Source organism: Columba livia, chromosome 2, assembly GCF_036013475.1.
Source record: "Columba livia isolate bColLiv1 breed racing homer chromosome 2, bColLiv1.pat.W.v2, whole genome shotgun sequence".
Taxonomy (NCBI): domain Eukaryota; kingdom Metazoa; phylum Chordata; class Aves; order Columbiformes; family Columbidae; genus Columba; species Columba livia.
Genome location: NC_088603.1, coordinates 160,666,278 through 160,686,252, shown reverse-complemented (window position 1 = coordinate 160,686,252; position 19,975 = coordinate 160,666,278). Strand labels below are relative to the sequence as shown.

General features: G+C 42.3%; 1 protein-coding gene across 1 annotated transcript; it reads right to left on the bottom strand.

Moving 5' to 3' along the window:
* Positions 1-239: 239 nt before the first annotated feature.
* Positions 240-4,241, bottom strand: PSCA (prostate stem cell antigen). The gene is made up of 3 exons (XM_065054590.1): positions 4,036-4,241; positions 1,935-2,039; positions 240-703 (listed from the first exon to the last, which is right to left on the bottom strand). The coding sequence occupies exons 1-3, from the start codon at positions 4,085-4,087 to the stop codon at positions 492-494; spliced, it is 369 nt and encodes a 122-aa protein (XP_064910662.1). The 5' UTR covers positions 4,088-4,241; the 3' UTR covers positions 240-491.
* Between the last annotated feature and the right edge of the window lie 15,734 nt (positions 4,242-19,975).

The window sequence follows — 19,975 nt, the reverse complement described above, 5'->3', positions numbered from 1 at the left end:
TTTGTGGGTTTTCTTGGCACATGTGCCCTCCAGAATTTGTCATAGGCCAGAGGCCCACATACTTTGGAGGTACAGATACCAGATCTATTCTCCTCTACCATGGCAGCTCTCAGCATGTATCATCATTACACAGCAATGATGAAGACTGAACATTGGCCAGACAATCAATACACTCACCTGTAGTTGCGGGTAGGTGCAGAAATATATGACTAAGTGATGTATAGGTAACAAACTCACACTTGATTCAGACATAAGTATATTTTAGGTGTTATACAGATAGCATGCATACTTTTTTTTTCTTTTTTTTTTTAATCTAGTAGCACTACAACAATACAACAACAGTAACGAAGAAGCTATCATACAGCAAAGATCTGCCATCAGCTCCAAGAATACTGCGTGCTCAGCACACCACATTGCTCCCGGTTACAATTCCTATCATAAGAAGGACACTCTAAGACCTTCTGGGATCATGGGAGTCCTCTTTTTGCTCCTCACAGTCCATTGCTCAGGAAGGTCCAGAGCACAGTGGCTGTAGTCCCTCCTGCTATCCCATAGCTGGACCTCATGATGCCTGCTGCATTGACATTGCAGAGGTCGGTGTTGCAGCAGGAGACATTTCTGAGGCCTGAACCAAGGTCCTCTTGGTTTGTATCACATTTCAAGTCACAGCCCTTGCTGATGAGGCTGAAGAGCCCTCTGATCCCTGGAAGGAAAACAGGACCATTACTACAAGGACTCAATGCAAGCCAAGCAGAGCCTCATGGAACCGAATAACGAGATGCTATTCTTATCTGAGCTCACTTCTTGGAAAAAAACAAAAAAAAGTGCTTATAAAAAGCTGCATGTTTTACTGCATCTGGTTGTCTTTTTTTTTTTTGAGGTGTCAGTTTGTCAGCAGGATGGGGAAGGGTTTCACTTCCCAAATGTTTGCTTGAGGCAATGTATTCCACAGCACAGTTCTCAGGGGTTTCTAAAACAGTGCCAACTACTGAAATTCTAATAATTTCATTAATAATGAAAGTAGACATTAGCACCTCCATTGGGGAGTCTAAGGTACTAACAGATGAGGAGCAATCATGTGGGTTAATATTTGCTCATATCCCACACATCTTTGTTGCACAGAGCCTTTCAACACCTGGACCTGGACAGGGCGAATGTCTTTTTTCCACATTTAGAATGGGAGAATTAAATAATGATCTGTTAAAGAGTCTACTCAGAGACACATGGATGGCTGCATTCGGAGCTGGCTGTAGAGACCCCTAGGTGAAATTCTGTCCTTTGCATTGAATTCACCTAAAGTCAGCTCCTTCTAACTTCATGACTAGGTTTCACCAGACTCAGCCCCTTACGTTTTAATTCATATTCCAGATTTTTCAAAGCCATAAACTTCACTTTTTCCCTTGTAAGCAAATAATTTTTGATGTTATGAAAGAGAAATAAACATAGTTGTTTACAGGTGAGAGACACTGGTAGGTATTTGCTACATCAAGTGCAGCTGCACCCTCCTGAGATTTGTTCCAGGCTGTGACAGTGTAATGGCCATACTGCTCAGTTGTTAGCACGATTTATTGGCCAGACACTGAGGAATTTACGTGGTACACCGTGCATGTGCTAGTATGACTTGATAATCACAATCTTGTGGCCAGTGTGGGGAGACTTGGTGATGGTCAGCACCACTACCAAGTGACCAATTGTCACCAAGGAATAAATGTTTTTCTCCTGTCATTTCTACTAAGCATGGAAGTCATCTGAATGCTTTTTTATCAACTTTTCTCCATCGATGTCTTTTCTCTTCCTGCTGCACACTGAGCTTTGCTGGCCCATACCTGCTGGTGTATCTAGAGTAGGTGAGGTTGACTTGGGCACCTGAGTCTGAGACCATGCTTGACTCCAACATCACCACTAAGATATTGCCCACTCCCACTTTGCCTTACTGATCACGTCTGTCTTGCAAAATTTCTTGTCCTTGCAGTCCTCTTTCTTCTGACAGTTGGAGTTGCTGATCTGAAACTTGCAGCTGTAACACTGCAAAGAAGAACCTGAAAGACACCAACACAGGTTATAAGAAAAATCCATCTGAAGCTCCCCATGGAACCCAACTTAGTGCTTGAACTCAAAGGAAGATAGGACCTCTGCTATTGGGAAAAAAAGGTGTTTGTTTTTTTTTTTTTTTCTTTTTGTTTGTTTGTTCGTTTGTTTTCAGTGGAGAATAGCACACTTGCTTGGGGTGGGACTGGCGTTTTGCAGGTGCTTAAGTTGTTTCAGATCTAATTAGTGCAGTGAGGGAGCAAAAAGAGCCCATCTGGAATAGCTGGTCCTCTTGACTGGTCTCATTAGTCAATGGGAAGTGCTTCCCAAATGTTTCTTCCTCTGCATTTGGGATGCCTAACAGCTCTTATCCAGAAAAGTTTTTTTGTGATATTTCCATCTCCTGAGCTGGGATAAAGGGATGAAGTAATCAGAAAGTTTGATATTATTTATCTACCTCTATAGACATTAGTGTTTTACCAGCTGGGCTTGTGAGCCTTAGCTGAGGCATTTCCAGGGCTGGATGAAAGAAGGAAAGCGTGGAGGGAAAAAAGAGTAAGGGAGGGATGGAACACACAATTTGCAAGGTCTCTTCTTGTCTGTTGCCTCAGTATGACCAACTTGTGGCATGTGCTCTCCATCACCCCCTCTTAGAAAGCAAAGCACAAACATAGATTTCACCTCTCTCTGGAAATCAGTTCACCATGTTTCCACCCCCTCATGGAGATGCCATTCTATGGGGGACACAAGTGAATGTTGTTGACATCTGCTGTGCTCTTATGAGCATCAAGCAAAGTAAGAATAAACCTTGCAGCTTACAGGTGTCTAACCCTGATGAAAAATAGTCCCCAGAAGAGAAAGAACAGTGTGTAATTACCTGTTCCTTTTACCTGACCATGGCCCAGGGCATCACTAGTGCCTATATATAGTATATAGTATATATATAGTGCTATATATTATATAGTATATAGTATATATAGTGCTATATATAGTATACATATTCACTTTAACCCCATGACCACCAGTCTTGTATCACGAATCTCTCAAGTCAATACCCTAATGCCTAAAACACTCTCTTAGGCCACAGAAAATCCCTATTTAGAAATTAGTGTTATTCAGAGCAGAAGGAACTAGTGATTTGAGGCATTGGTCTCCCTCTGTCCAAGCCATTCTGGTGTGAAATGACTGATACAGTCATAGAGGCAAGGAGTCAAACCCCAGTTTGTCTGCAGTGCTGCACTCTGCTCTCACATTTTTCTGACTTTAATGTAACGAAAATCAAATTTTAGAGCATTCTGATGGAAGCTGGAAGAGGAGAAATCTGGTCAGGACTGTACAAGATCCTTCTCAGCCTATTCCATAAGCATCTTCTGCTGATTAAGAAACATTTCTGCTCAGATCTGCTTCTTCTCTTGTTTGGAATAGGGAAAAGCTAGTTTAAAACCTTTCTTTTTTTTTTTTTTCCCCAGCAAGGCTAGAAAAACCTACTAGTGTCCAAATCCCACCCATCCAGTTTATAAAATAACACACTATGGCATTCTCACTTTTTCTGTCCCATTAAAATTCTTACAATCCGTGCAGCATCAAAGGCCACTTTCAAAATGTAGAGTCAGAAAAGAAGTTGGAAAAAAACCTTACCTCTACAGAAATGTCACAGCCTGGGAAGGAGAAGAATAATCCTCCCACCTCACTTAAAAAGAAAAAAAAACAAACCCCACACACATAATTATGTGGTCTGGCTTAAATAACTTTCAAATAAATTCAGTTTTGTGTAGGATTTGTCTTTCCTGGAAGCTGCTCTACCCAACACAAGGTTCACTCAGGAGCAGAGTGGGACTATACACTTTTTCCATGCAATGTCCAGGACATCCCATCAAAAAGCAAATAACCTCCTATGATATCTGCATCAACATTTCTCCCCTCAATGCCAAACCCCATCACAAGTCTTTTCTCCTAGGTGAATATCTGCTGGAGAGGATGCAGGACAGATGCTCTGTGTTGTCTTACCTGAGTCCAAACATAGGATTGCTCCCAACAGGAGGACAAGGAAAGCCTTCATTTTGGAATAGCCTCTCTTGTGCTGAATATGGATTGTTTCCTCGTGGGATGGTTTATATACCACAGGAAGCAGCAGTTGAGCATGACCAGAAGGCTAACTTATGAAGGCATCTGAGCGAAGCTGCTCACTGGACCAAGGGAGGGGTTGGTTTGTGGTGGTGGTATTTGCATTAGGTGCCTCTCCTATCTAACCGTGACTCTCAGAGATACCAATAGATCCTCTCCACCACTACACACTGCCTTTCCTCTTACCTTGGGGCAAATTGTTCACTCTGGTGTAAAAAAAATACAAATTCTTTAGAAAAAGGCTGGGCTTATGCATTTCCCCAGAACCAGCTGAGGCTGTGGTTCCACCCTGTGAACAAGGCTCTCCACCCCCATTGCTGTGTTGAATGGAGATATTGTATTCATATCAAGGACAAAATATTCTTTTAATAAACACTTCCAGCTATTTATCTGCATGTGTGAGTGTCTCCGTGAAACGCATGACATGTGATAGCAAGGTATGTGGGCAAATTACAGTGCATTGGCCCCATCCAGATGTCCAGGTGCTCATTTGCCCTTATTCATATGTAATCTGTAGTCTGGTAAAGGACAATGGACCATTCAAATATTTTGTGTGTGTTGAAACCAAGGGTACAGTTTTGATACTTGAATTCACATCACCCTGTACTGTAAATATGTTGGGCTTGTCAAATAAACACCATTTCTCATCACAGATGAGGGTGGATTCAGTCGCATTCCGAACTCATTATGTGAATGTTTGCCTTGATGGGTTCATTGGAAACTTCTCCCATCTGTCATGTCCTTTGGCCTCTTGTCAGTACACTCTGGCATAAAAGAAATACGTCCTTTCTGCTTAATTCAGTTTGTTGTTGTTTCTCAACTTATTTAAGGATTTTCTTCAATCTCAGGAACTTAGTGCTTTGTACTAATAGCCTGCAGGGACTCGCTTTTGTGCAGTTTAGTTCTTAGGACACAAGGTACTTTTTCAAATTGAAAGGAAGGTGTGCTGGCCTGTTGGTGGGTCATTGCTTTGATCAGTGGCTGTGGGAAGAGTGATGGAAGGTCAGCTGGCCGAAGTCTGCTGAAGTTAGTAGCACTGCCCTGATTTACACCAGAGGAGAATTTGGTGTAGGGGGATGATTTTGTAAATCCTGTTTCCTCTGCAGGGATCTTAAGTGCTTCCCCTTGGACTCTTGAACTTCTATTTAAAGAGAAAACACAAACAAACAAAACCCAAAAAACCTCAAACAATCCAACACCTTTGTCTATTGACTTTTGTTTCATCATATTTTTGGAGATGATGTAATTTATAGCCCACTTCTATGGATTAGCTGGATTAAAAAAAGTGGCAATATATTTCGAGACTCTGGTGTTCCTTCTTCAGAGATATTTAAGGCTATTTTTCTTTTTCAATCAATTATGATTATCCCTGTGGGATTTAGTTACTCCTGTCAGGGAATAGTGGACCCAAGGGGAAAGCATAACCTGGTCAGCCTATCAAGTCCACCCAGGTCTCGGATTAAATAATTCTTCCTTCAAACAACTCATTGATAAGCAAGAGGGAGAGCTCTTTTCCTCCTTCAGCAGCCTAGCTTGCTGCCAGTCAAATTCTCCTAGTCCTATTATTTCTTTTTATTCTTTTTCTAGCAGCATCAGAGCTGCCAGCAAAGACCAGGACTCGTGGTGCTGTGAAAGCAATGTACACAGCTAAGAATCTGGCCATGCCCCAGTCCTGTTTGGCTGCAGCCCAAAGCTGTGTGAGAACCCAGTAATTCCTGTATTCTTACATCAATTGCTGCTTGCCACTGTATTTTCGAACGTCTGTGTGCAGTTCCTGCTCGACTCCTGAAGATGGCAAACATGTCCCATTATATTTGTTACACATACATTAACATGCAGTTGTCCATAGGATTGTGTCTGCATGGTATTCTTTATTTTCCTGATGTTATAAAATCCCCAGTTCATCTAACTGGATGAAAAAAGACTATCTACTTCCTCCAGGAATCTAAGGATGTCTACAAATCACTTGGAATATTTTTTTAAATGCTATTTTACGTTGTCACTACAGATTTCTGATAGTTACAGATCTGGAGATTGCTGTTGAGAAGGGAGAGAAAAAGGACTTGATTATTTGCTCTGTCCTGGTGTCAGGCTGGGAAAGTGGTGGTGGATCATGGTTCGGAGGATCATGGTGTCACGGATTGTATTGAGGGGCTGCATAGCAGTGCATGAGCTGGAAATTTGAGGATAGAAAGGGCAATAGGTGCCTGCAAAATCTAGACAGAGATACTGAGTATATCCAAAGGCAAAAAAAAAAAGTTGGTCTGATTTTCTGAGCTGTGTCAAGCAATTGGCCAGGTGGTCTGAAGAGACTGTGGGGAAGCCTACAAGACGATGCAGATATGTGTGAGACTTCAGTTGCAGACTGCCTTTTTACCAGGGGGATGTCTTTTACGAGCAAAACAGAAAAAAAACAAACCCGACAAAATCCAAACCAAACCAAACCAAACAACCCGAACAACAAACCAAAAACAAACAAAACCCCCATCCTCAAAAAACAAACAAACAAAAAAGCCCAAAGCAAAACAACAACAAATTAAACAACACACATAAAAAAACCCCAAAGCCGGAAATCGACAAAGAAGAAATGAAGATGAAGGTCCACACACTCATCCAAGCTCCTGAATGAATCACGGTCCTCGAAAGGGCCAAATCATCAGAGGATCATGCAGCATCTCCAGCCTCCAAGCTCAGAGGTGTAACACCTTCTCCAATGCCTTAATTCAAGACAGAATTAAGTGCAAGAACAAGAGAAGTTGCTGTCCAAGGCTGCCTGTCCCTGAAGAGACACCCCTGCGTTGCTTGCTCAGCATGACTGTGGCTTGCAACTCCTTTTCAAGATGTTCTGAAGGATGTGTGTGCAGGTTGTAATGGGCTGCAGAGGGAATTTCATTGACTTTTCGACTCCTAGAAGGTGTTTGGTACATGTGCAGTGGATGAGCCGGTGCAGCATGCAGTGATGTCTGCAAATCTACTCAGGCTGTGGGGATCTGGGTTGTGTGACAAGGGACTTCAGTGACCAATTTTAGGCATAGAAATGGGAATTTCTAACGGCTGCACATCTGTGTTCCTGGGAATGCAAAATGCCTCAGGAGCACTGGACCAAGTCAGAACGGGTGAGGAATAAATGAGACTGAGTCACTAGATGGCACTAAAGCAAATTGTATTACAGACTTCTCTGTAAGGAGGGAAGCACAGACCCTAAACGAGGCATACAATTGAATAGACAGGAAGACGAATGGGTAGATAAGGGGAGAGAAAAATTTAAAAACTAGTAGATATACAGATGTCCACAGAGATGGATGAAAGGCTAGCAGTCAGGAGGAGCTAGTCCTGTGTAACTATGTTCCTGATTATAGGCAGGCTTTGCTCTGCTTGTGACTGAAGAACACAATATGGCCCTGTCTCAGCCTAAAGTATTTTTTAACAGGCTCACAGCTGTTTGCCCCCTCTCCTGTGCACATGTCTTGGGGTGGACAGGCACGATGCTGGCCCAGCAGCAGGAAGCATGATTCCTGCTGCTCCAGAGCTGCCCTCAACTGCCAGGAGAGATGGGCTGTAGCTGTGACATCTGTAGATGCTTTAAACTGTTTCATGTCATGGTTTAGCTCATACTACAAGGATTTACATCTATATTTACTATCCAAGTAAGCTTTGGAGCACATGGAAACAGAGTTAGGCTGCCTGAGACATCTTCCAGAATCCAGCAATGGAGACTGGAGTTCACAGAAAGAATCACGGAAAGTCAGGGATTGGAAGGGACCTGGAAAGCTCATCCAGTGCAATCCCCCTGCCAGAGCAGGAACACCCAGATGAGGTTACACAGGAAGGTGTCCAGGCGGGTTTGAATGTCTGCAGAGAAGGAGACTCCATAACCCCACAGGGCAGCCTGGTCCAGTGCTCTGTCACCCTTCTCATATATAATATCTTCTCATATTTAAGTGGAACCTCCTGTGTTCCATTTTGCACCCATTACCCCTTGTCCTATCATTGGTTGTCACCGAGAAGAGCCTGGTTCCATCCTCCTGACACTCTGCCTTTATGTATTTATAAATGTGAATGAGGTCACGCCTCAGTCTCCTCTTCTCTAAGCTCCAGACCCCCAGCTCCCTCAGCCTTTCCTCACACGGGAGATGCTCCACTCCCTTCAGCATCTTTGTGTCTCTGTGCTGGACTCTTTCTGGCAGTTCCCTGTCCTTCTGGAACCAAGGGGCCACAACTGGACACAATATTCCAGATGTGGTCTCACCAGGGCAGAGTAGAGGAGAAGTTGTCATTAAGAGTAAGATATTGAGCAAAGGGGTTTCTGTCACTGAGCTGCTAAAGAACCTTTGGTATGTGTCTTTGCTTCTTTCTGCCTCTTCTTCTTCAATGGCAAATAGGGCTCGTGACTCCTGAATCACAAGGGCAGCATTTTGAGACCTGTAGGTGGAAAGAATTACAACCAGTGAGAATTACAAAGGTTTAACAAGCAAGGAGCCTGTGTGACCTTGAATATTTCTGCAAGGGTCCAAGCACAGACCCAAACATCCAGATATTCCCATTGGGGACTTCAGATTTCAGAAGCTAGTCTGACAAGCCCTTGGAGAAAAAATTCACCTTCACATCACACACGTTCTTGCTGACAGCCATGAAATCTATACATTGCTGCAAATTAATCCCACCATGAAGCTAATCTTGTCTGCGGAGCAAACTGTAGCTGGACAAGATTCTGCAGGTTGTAGGAGTTGGACAATCCCATACGGTGGTGCTGTTGGTACGTTGATGGTGCACAGACCTCGATGTGTGGGAGCAGCCCAGACTGTTTGTTTAAAATCTCAGCAACTTCAGAGCATCAAAAATGCATTTGACATTTTTTTGTTATTTTGCTAATTGCCAAGCTCTTTTGGTTGTAAAAGGCTCGGAGTGTTGGATCCCTGCCAGCTTCTGCTGACAATGCCTCGCACGTCGCTGAGTTGTTTGCAGGAAAAAATGAGTGCATTTTCCTTTGCCTATGCTTTGAAGTTGGGGTGAAGTGTGGGGACAGTAGCCTGTGATGTCATCACAAGGCAGTTCTGTGCTTGCTTTGCCCTCACAAAACATTTTCTTACCCCCTCACATACCTGGTGTTGCAGTTTTCTGTGGGCAGATGTAACAAAAGGTGGTTAGAAATATAGACAGAAAACATTACTTGCTTGATGCATTCCTCTGTGATCTGGTTGAGGTGAACCTGCTTTAGCAGATGGGTTGGACTAGATGATCTCCAGAGGTCCCTTTGAACCCCAAGCATTCTGTGATTTTGTGAGATCACACAACAGGGCAGCATCATACCATGGACCAGGCTCGAGCACATTAGCTACTTCGTGCTCTGTGCCCTTTTCCTTCCAACAGGAAAATTATTTAATTGCTCTGGCCCCTATAGGAAACCACAGAATATTTATAGGGAAGAATCCAAGATTTCCAGTCCAGTTGCTGCAGGTAGAAAGGGTAGAACTGATGGCTGGATACACCAAGCCCCATATGGGGCCACCATGGACAATTGCTCCCCATATGGAAGGAGGTGCATCCAGTTCACAGAATCATAGAATGGTTTGGGTTGGGAGGGACCTTCCAAGCTCATCTAGTCCAACCTCTGCCATGAGCAGGGACATCTTCACCCAGATCAGGTTGCTCAGAGCCCCTTCCAGCCTCCTCTGAGATGTCTCCGGGGATGGGGCATCCACTATCTCCCTGGCCAAGCTGGGCCAGTATTTTATCACCTTCACTATAAAAAATTTCTTCCTCATGTCTTGCCTGAAACACACGTCTTTTAGTTTAAAACCATTAACCCTTGTCCTATCATAACAGGCTCTGCTAGAAAGTCTGTCCTCACCTTTCTTATAGGCCCCTTTTGAATATTGAAAGGCCACAAGAAAGTCTTCCCAGAGCCTTCTGGCTGAACAACCCCGTGGCTACTTATGGACCCTCCTTTGTCCTTCTTGTCCCCATTTTGAGGCCAGCATTTTTGGGTGGTACTGCTTGCTCCACTTTAATACAGTTTAGGGAAGAATCTGTGGCACAGGAGCTCAGTTCATGGTCTTACATATGGGGAAAATATTTTCCTGAGGGAACATATTTGCTAGAGCTGTTTTGTGACTTGGTTGTGAATTAGCTGACAAAATATTTTCTGGGTTGGAAAATACCATTTTGTTGATAAAATAAATATTCTGCAGAAATAACAAAGCTATTTGAAGTTCAGGATGGATTTTGAAGTGAAACCCAGGTAAAGGGTGCAAGATCAATCTCGAATGTCCAATCTCCACTAGTTAGAACATGCAATTAAGATGCAGAAGATACAGGATCACTCCTTTTAAGTCATGTTTCCTTTTGTTTGATCAGATGCTCTATACACAAATACTGGAATTTGCATTGTACTTGTCTTTGTCTCTCTTCTTAGAACTATTCCAATTTGTGTTAGCTAATTATAAACTAATTGGACCGGAGAGATGCAGTGTCATGAAGCAATTTGATTTTGATGAATTGGCAAATTCTTACAAAAACTTTTTCACTAAAAAAGTTTTTCTTCCTGGCTGCTTTATCAAATGCTCCAGTGCTTATGAAAGCAGAAGATGAGTGTACAAATCAGGAGAGATAGCAGGAATTCTGATTAATATCTGTCATATCCTTCTGTTTTAACTGTCTATCTGGAAAATCGATTTCAAAAATCAACCCACAGTTTCTTCGAGTCATTACAAAAAGAGAGGATTTGTGCTAAATAAGATGTATGTGAATGGCTCTGAAGAGAAGACTTCATTCTGGCTTTATATCCTATTTTAAGTACTATCATTACTTCATAGTTTTCTTGCTGTAGCCACAAAATTTTCTTCGGTGTGTCCTCAGATTACCAGTTTTTAACTGCCTGTTTCACACTCATATTCAGTGATTCTCTGAGTTTCTTCTCACATCAGCTACTGAAAATGAGCTTATCTGTTGAAATTGGGGTGTTGTATCTGGCTGTACCACCCAGGCCACTCTCTATGTTCAGGGGAGCTTGGGTCCAGCTTATCCTAAAGCTGATACCTGAATTTGGTCAGACAAAATCTGACCCCCAGCTCCATTTATTGGCTGAATCTCTACTGATTACAGTGTGAGCTTGTGTACCCAGCCTTAAATAGGCCACTACCTTGCAGACACTCACATTTTGTCAGATTCTCAACAATATATGCACACCTAAAAGGAAGAAAAGAAAAAAAAAGGTTCCTGTGGTGTGACACAAAGCTGTTCCCAGCAGTTACATTTTTGGTTTTGTCACTGGACTGAAATCATCCTTCACACATCTCCAAGCAAGAGTCAGAGATCCCTTCCCCTCCTTGACCTTTACAAATTGCACATCCTGCTTTGCCGTAACCTTTTCAGAGGTGTCAGAGACTCCAAGCATAGATTTTTTTTGTAATCGATACCACAGCCCTGTGCTGAGAACACGGCTTAACAACTGCCTTCTGGGTCTCTTCAGCAAAAACTGTGATGCCAAATTATAGAGATGGGAATGCACCTGAGATTAAAACAGAAATCCCACGGGACATGAGCAGAGGAGATGGATTTACAGACTCTGCAGCCAGGGCAAAAATGGTGCGTTTTTCTGATAAGCAGCAAAACTAATGAAGCTTAGTTTCCAATGCACATCTTCCCTCTGTCCTCTAAGCTTTCAGTTGCCTGTTTATGTATCGCTACCTGCCTTTTGGCTCACTCCCATGACTCCTTCTTCTAAGGCTGGGCACAAGTCATCATGTTCAGAGTATGGATTTTCTGACTGTCTGCTGCTTCTAAGGGTGGTTGAGGAGCTGAGATTCCTTTGGTGGGACAACTCATTTTGTTACTGCTGCTCTGTTTGTGGGTCACAAAAATGATCAGAGGGATGGAACACATCTCCTACAAGGAAAGGCTGAGAGAGTTGGGGTTGTTCAGCCTGGAGAAGAGAAGGCTTCAGGGAGACCTAATTATGGCCTTTCCATACTTAAAAGGGGCCAATAAGAAAGATGGGGACAGACTTTTTAGCAGGGCCTGATGGAATAAGACAAGAGGTGATGGTTTTAAAATAAAGGAGGGAGATTCGGGCTGGACATGAGGAAGAAATTTTTTACACTGAGGATGATGAAACACTGTCCCAGGTTGCCCAGAGAAATTGTGGATGCCCCATCCCTGGAGACATCCCAGGCCAGGCTGGATGGGGCTCTGAGCAACTGATCTGGTTGAAGATGTCCATGCTCATAGCAGGGGAGTTAGACTAGATGACCTTTGAAGGTCCCTCCCAACCCCAACCATTCTAATATTCTATGATTTTCACAAAACTGAGAGCATGTCTAGACCTTTGAGAACTTTCTCCTCATTGAGTTTGCTTGAACAAAGGCAGGATGGTAGCCAGTCAGATACGTGAACAGACAGGTAGATGGATAGAGGGATGGACAAGCAATGCAGCTGTTTAAGCCATATTTCCAGAGACCGGGTTAAGACTTATGGAACTGTAAGATCAGCATCCAGCAACGAACAAAACAAAACAATAAAACCACCAAAGAGAATGTCAAGGATCTAAAGAAATTTTCAAGGATGATACAAAATAATTGCTGGCCAGGGAATAGATAAAGAGGTAGTAGGGAAGGTAACAGGTGCTGTTTCTCCCTTGTCTTCCACATAGCTTGTGCAGAAGCAAAAAAAAAGAGACAGGAGTTCAGGGACAGTCTGTTTCTCCTATTTTGATGGTTCACACTGGATGGACCTTGGCTAATTCTTCTTCACTGCACAAAGCAAGGTCGTATGCTCTCAGGGGCATAGCAGCTTGTCTTGAATTAATTTGCTGTTAATTACTAGAGTGATTTTAGCATGAATAAGCAATGGTTATTTTTAGCAGCAGGACTGATTAGGCATCAGAGAGAACAATCCAGTGAAGTTGTGAGGCTCCTGCTGCTTAGGAAGGGGAGAAAAGCCATCCTCGGTTGGACCAAAGTGTCCATCTGGCTTATGTGCCACCTCTGACATTGGTCCTTAGTGGTTTCACAAGAAAAGATCATAAAAGAAAAAGACAGAAAAGACTGCTTTCTCCCACAATACTCCCCTAATTCTGTCTGCCTGCAGATTTGTGGCTTCATTACAATATTCAAGAAGCATTTGGACAATGCCCTCAGGCACATGGTGTGAATTTTGAGGTTGTCATATGCAGGGACAGCATTTGGACTCTATGATTCTTGTGAGTCCCTTCCAACTCAGGACTTCCTACCATTCTATGAACAAGAGATGGCATTCAGATAATTTTGTTTTTTTTTCATGAAATTTTATAGATTTTTAAGGATTTCTCCCATCCATTTCTCAGCATTTTGTGGGGTTTTTTTTGGCGCTAAAATATCCTCTGCAAAACCTTTGCTTAACTTCAGCCTCTCATCTGCTCTTTCCAAGACTAAATAACCTCAGTACTTTTTCTCTTTCCTCCCTGTCCACATTTTGTAGACCACTGCTGACTATTTTTGCTTCTTTCTGGATCAACACCAATAGATACATCTCACTGAGATCTTCAGCTCAAGGTTGGAAGCCTTTTTAAAGAGAGATTTTTGCCATTGTTTTGAGGTATTTCTCTCAGTGCAGTGCCTGTGAGGTTAACATAAATTCTACAGGAACTGAAGCAATGTGATTTTCTGGTCAATCTTTCCTGAAGCCATGGCAACCTTTTTAAAAATTCCAAAGACAAAGTGACAAACATGTGCTTTAAAAAGCAATGCCTATATCTCCCTCAGTAAATTAAATATCCTTGTAAGGTGTTTTGTTTGGTTGGTGGGTTGGTTTTGTATTTGTCTTTTTAATTGTTATTTTTGCCACAGATATCAATGGGCAAGAAATGCTCGTGCAAAATGCTACAAATTCTCTTAACCTCTCAAGCAGGAGAAATGCACCAAAGATATTGGAAATAGTCCCTGTCCCATACTTACCTCTAACTACACAGAAATTTTTTGAGACAGTAGTAGATATGTAGCTGCATTTATTAGACTCAGGGCTGTGTGAGTATTGAGTAAAAATACTGCTCTCAAATATAAAGTATAAATAGTGAGTTACTGGCAAATTATGCTGAGGGCAATGTAGCAGGACAGATAAAGTTTTGCACTGTTATCTAAGTTAAGATTTTTAGCCTAAGATAATAAAAAAGAGACATCAAGGAACAAGAGATCAAAAGACAGAGGAGCAAAAAGAACAAATTCTCATCTGAACAGCCAGCATCAACTGCAGTATGAAATCAGGCTGGCTTGGGTAACCGCTGAGTATAAAAAATTACATTAAATTTTTGATAGAGTTTGCCTGAAAAATAGGGTTGTAAATTAAGCATATGCAGTTACCATGCTTGTAATAATGCAACTTTATATTAGAGACTGCAGAAGATTTATGTGCCCTGGAGATGCTGCAGTTCTCATGTGTCCGGGCACAGACTCACACTTCCTTCTGCTTCAACACCAGTAGCTTTAACTTGATTTAACCCAAAATATCTGACCCCTGTTAGTATTTCTTAATGTTGTAATACCTACAAGAGTTTCAGCAGGAATAGGTTATTCTTTTTACTCTGTTTACAAAATTGTGCTGCTTGTAAGTTTGGACTATTTATAATGTTTTTCTATACAGCATTGTGTAGCATTGTTTTGATATCTTTGCAGTTAATGTTTTCTGTAAGAAAGTTTTAACTCAGTTATTTGTAATTCTCCATTTGTTTTTTTTTTCTCAAACCAGCAAGGTGTTAGTTGACCTGGATTAAAAACCTTTCCAGGGTCAGGAGAGATGGTTGTGTTCCAGTACAGGACATACACCTAAACTCTGTTTAATTTCAAGCACAGAAATAGCCAGAGTTTGCCACAGGGAGGTTGCATTTATAGTGAACTGAGGCTTTTTGGCCATGAAAGCATCAATTACAATCCACTAATTGGGGTGACTCCCACTTCCATGTTGAATCTGGCTGCAGTAGCAGTAGCCAGGTTGTTTGACCAGCTTTGCTTTGTGGTTTGTCTGGGAGGAAGGTGTTGGATTTGTGTCTGAGGGGTTTTAAAGCACTCTGCAAATATTAACCCCTTCACACCATTGTAAGCCAGGTGAGGTAGATACTGGGTCCGTTTGAAAACGGAGAACGGCAAGAGCAATTTGTTTGCTCAGCATTCACTACATGATGCAACTTAAAAAAAAATCGACCTTCAAAAGACATCCAGTGGGAATGGAGTAAAAGGGTCAGATAGTCTCTGAATTGAATGAATCTGCACAGGTGGACCAAAGTTTTAAAGAGAAATCCATTTAAGCATGACATAAAGGCATTACTTGTTAATTTGCCTCGTTGGACTTCATTGGCTGAATGGTTGAGCATATCAGGAATATAATCACTGGTGTTCACTGCAAACTGTGCCTTGCAGCCAGGGTTAACAAGGTGCAAAACACACAGTGATTGCTTTCCCTCTGTGCTGCAGTAAAACAGGAAGGTTGGTAAATGACAATGCTGCCTTACAGCCCAGGACAAGCAGCATGAGATGTACTGTTCCTGCGATGGTCATTATGGGATTTAGGGTTGAAGGAGGTGTTTGTCTCGGGACAAATTTTTTAGTAGGTCCTGTTAACAATGGTGGGGATAGACTTTTTAGAGGGGCTTGTTATGATAGGACAAGGGTAATGGTTTTAGATTAAAAGAGCGGAGATGCAGGCTAGACATGAGGAAGAAATTTTTGATGCTGAGGGTGGTGAGACCAGGTTGCCCAGAGAGGTGGTGGATGCCCCATCCCTGGAGACATCCCACACCAGGCTGCACGGGTCTCTGAGCAATCTGATCTGGGTGATAATGTCTCTTCTCATTGTAGGAGGTTGGACTAGTTGAGCTTCGAAGGTCCCTTCCAACCCGAACCATTCTGTGATTCTATGAATTATATGTCCAGTATAGAGTTTGGTCAAATCCCTTGGATGACCCTCTCTTCAGTTAGTGCTTATGGGGAGCCCCACTGAGGTACATCTTACTTGCAGTTGACATCTCTGATAAAGCAGCTGCCAGCACTTTTCTGAGATGGCATCTCAGAGGTGGCTTTTTAATTATCTAGGGATTACAATTGGCAAAACACTTAAGGATGTAGTTAACCTTAAATGTATACCTAAGTCCCATTTGGCTTGGCTTGGGATGCGACTCAAGCATCTTACTCAATAAACAAGTCCTCAAACTGCAGATAGGGACATCATCCACACCCCTGGCCTTTTTTTGCTCTTATTTATTCCCACAAATACAAGTATTTCTTGCTTTCCTTGGTCATACTGCCCTGTCATAACATGCTTGTTACTCCATGTAAAGAGAGCTGAGACACCAATTTGGATTGAAAGCCACTTACTTTTACATATGTCCCTGTGAATTTCTCTTTTACTTCCTCCTCTGGCTTTTTTCCCTGTCTTTCTTTAACAACTCTGTTTTCAGGCACCCAAGCTGTCTGGTAATTACAGTTGTTGATAAACATTTCTATTAACCACAACTTGTAAATACCTTGCCTGCACTAACTACATGCAATTTATCATAAAAGCTTATGAAGCCTTTGCTTTCCCTCTTTCTGTGTAGAAGAAAGGGAAACAAGAAGTAAACTCACAGTTTTATTTTAAGTAAGTTATTAAGAATAAGACTTAGCTTCATAGATCCCATTTATATATATATATAAATTTTTTTTTTTTTTTTTTTGTATGTATGACTGCTTAGACTGCCTTTAGTAGTGTCATATATCTTGCCTCCCATCTTTATAATTCTTATATATTGTCTTTTGGCAATATCACAGAATCACAAAATGTCAGGGATTGGAAGTGACCTCAAAAGACCATCTAGTCCAATCCCCCCGCTGGAGCAGGAACACCCAGATGAGGTTACACAGGAAGGTGTCCAGGCGAGTTGGAATGTCTGCAGAGAAGGAGACTCTACAGCCTCCCTGGGCAGCCTGGTCCAGTGTTCTGTTACCCTCACTGAGAAGAAGTTTCTTTTCAAATTCAAGTGGAACCTTTTGTGTTCCTGTTTGAACCCGTTATTCCTTGTCTTACCACTGGTTGTCATCGAGAAGAGCCTGGATCCATCCTCCTGACACTCGCCCTTTATATATTTGTAAACATTAATAAGGTCACTCCTCAGACTGCTCTTCTCCAAACTAAAGAGCTCCCTCAGCCTTTCCTCATAAGAGGGATGCTCCACTCCATTAATCATCTTCGTGGCTGCAATGGACTCTCTCCAGCAGTTCCCTGTCCTTCTGGAACTGAGGGGCCAGAACTCAACACAATATTCCAGATGCAGTCTCACCAAGGCAGAATAGAGGGGAAGGAATACCTCTCTCGACCTACTAACCACCCCCCTTATAATACACTCCAGGATGCCATTGGCCTTCTTGTTTACATTTCTTTTTAATTTGTTTGATCCCTCTTCCATATAATTATGTCAAGTTTTATAAACACCACAGTGGTGTGTATGTGTGTTCCTGAAAAGGTGTGACAGAGCTGTTTGTTTTCCCTTGGGAACATGTGTCCTCCACCAAAATTCAATTCAGGTCAGTCTTAGGTCAGTCTCCATCTCCAAGAGATTTCTGCAGTGCAAAAGACAGGGAACTGGCTGGGGGAAACTGAAGAAAGTTCTTGTCCAAAAGGGGAAAAAGAAGTGTTGCTTGTCACCTTTGGCATTTAGGTGATGACGTGTTATGGTGCCTTGGGGTGGTGAGCACGTACCAACAACCACTGTCTTGTCTCTGCTGTTATCTCCTGCTCACTTGCATTTACTGACCTCTTCCACTGCACTCCTGCCATGGAGATGTGTGCTGAAATAACCTTTCCAGGCAGAAAATTGCTCCCAAGAGGCACATGGAAATGTGGGAAATCCTTTTTAAATGTCTGAGATACAAACAGCCATCCAAAGTCTTTGCCTTAGTTGTGGTGGGCAGGAGTCATTTACCTTCAAACACCTCAGCACAGGAGATGTTAAGGAGCTGCCTAATATCATGATCCAAACAGCATTTATAGGTACATTATTATTAGCTTAGTATTAGTGAAGTGCAGTTGCTGATTTATAATAGTAACACTCTCCCTACCCATGGTTCCTAACTCTGTGAAGCCAGCTTCTGTGATTCCTGAAGCCTCCATCTATTTTGGAGTCTAGTGACTTGTGGTAGTTGAAGATCCTCAAGCTCACACCTACTGAGAAAGCATCCTCTGTGAAGCACCTCAGATAGGGCAAGTGCTAATGAAGACACTCAGAACCAGCAGATACTTCCGTGAATTTTACTTTATCTCTCCTGGATATTCACATTTAAGTGAAAGATGGTTCTTCTTTATTTGAGTGATCTCCTGAATCAAGTTGCTTGAAAGCATTAATGAACTCGAGAAGTGTTTGGGGGTCTTTATCCTCCTCTACCTTATGTTTGTGTGGAACAAAGTGGATCAGAAGTTCCATTGTAAGAATAATTCTCTTTTTTCCTGGTTTTGTTCTCATACTGCCCATGCATCATAGTCTTGACAAAGAACGGTGTCAGCCTTCACATCTCCAGATCTTTCTGGCTCTGAAAGAAGCTGAAGACTTCTGTGCTGAGCACAGTGGGACTCTGAGAAACCAACTCAGAGCAGTATTCCTCAGAGCTGGTGTGGAGTCATCTGTAGCTAAATAACTAAGCACAATTACAAAACCTGCTTTGTGCTTTTCCTCCTTAACCTAGATGACATTTCTCTTGACCTCTTTTTGTTCTCCCCAAGAAACAGAACTTATTAAGGTGGTCTCATGGAGGGATGGGAAGTAGGTTTGAAGGGTTTCAGAAAACCCTTCTATCCTTGTTCCTCACCAGCCACCTAAGTTTCAATGTTTTGGTATTCTCAGCCATGGCTCTTCTTGCTTACATCCATGGATTTAATTGTTAATGCTGGCAAAACATATGGCATTTTTCCCTTGTGACCAGCATATTTCTTGAGGCATGTTTAGTTTGCTGCAAAATTCATATTGCTCTGTTCAAATGGGCACTTTCTATGTCTGGAAGCAGTGAAGAGGAGGAGATTTCCAAAGAGGAATTAATTTCTACCACCAGTCTGGTAACCCTCTGTGTCTCTGCTATCTCTGCAGGTCTGTAAGGAGTTCTTCATGGGAGAGAAGATTTCTTGTACAACAGGTCAAGGATTTCCCCACTGCAACTTGGGGTTTATAAACAGCTGTTTTTGCTGTTTCTTTCTCTTTTTATTTCTCTTAACTACCAACACACCCTGGCTCTCAAGACCAAATTTGTTGGCAGAAACTGTTTGCGAATCCACCTTGAATTTGCCAAAATATTTAGAAGAAAGCAAGAAGACATCCAGAATAAAGTTAGCATTGTTCCTGTTGGAGAATATATGTTTGTGAATGTCACCACAACCAGGACTTCTTATGTCTGCATTTCACCTGGAGGAGGTCAGGGGGACCTAAGGCTGACTGAAAAATTTGCTTGTCTTTTGCTGGCAGATGACCCTTATGTCCCTGCATAAAAAGGTCAGTCCAGAACCTCCAAAATATTTATCTACTTACATCTCATTGGTGGAAAAGTCTGAAAATCTGGCCTGTGTATGATGAGCAAATTAAGCCAAAATTTAGATGTGATCAAGTTCATAAAACCAGTAATACCTAACTCTGACGTTGTAATCATCAAATTCATTGCTCACACGAGATTGCTTAAAACTGTTTAAAGTTAACCTCTGAGATGTAGTGCAATGAAGAAAGAAATCACCTATTCCCACCTAAGCCCTGTCAGATTCAGAGATCCACCCAAATCTCCCACAGGATCCAGCAAGGCTGTAACAGAGATTGGGACACCAGCTGTGCCTTGAGCTGCTTAAT

Bases quoted from the DNA above. Each gene is read 5' to 3' on its own strand.
- PSCA (XM_065054590.1), bottom strand. From the start codon at position 4,087: ATGAAGGCTTTCCTTGTCCTCCTGTTGGGAGCAATCCTATGTTTGGAC. The intron at 2,040-4,035 runs GTAAGACAACAC...GGTGTCTTTCAG, and splicing joins AATCCTATGTTTGGACTCAG to GTTCTTCTTTGCAGTGTTAC. The intron at 704-1,934 runs GTAAGGCAAAGT...TTTTCCTTCCAG, and splicing joins TTGCAAGACAGACGTGATCA to GGATCAGAGGGCTCTTCAGC.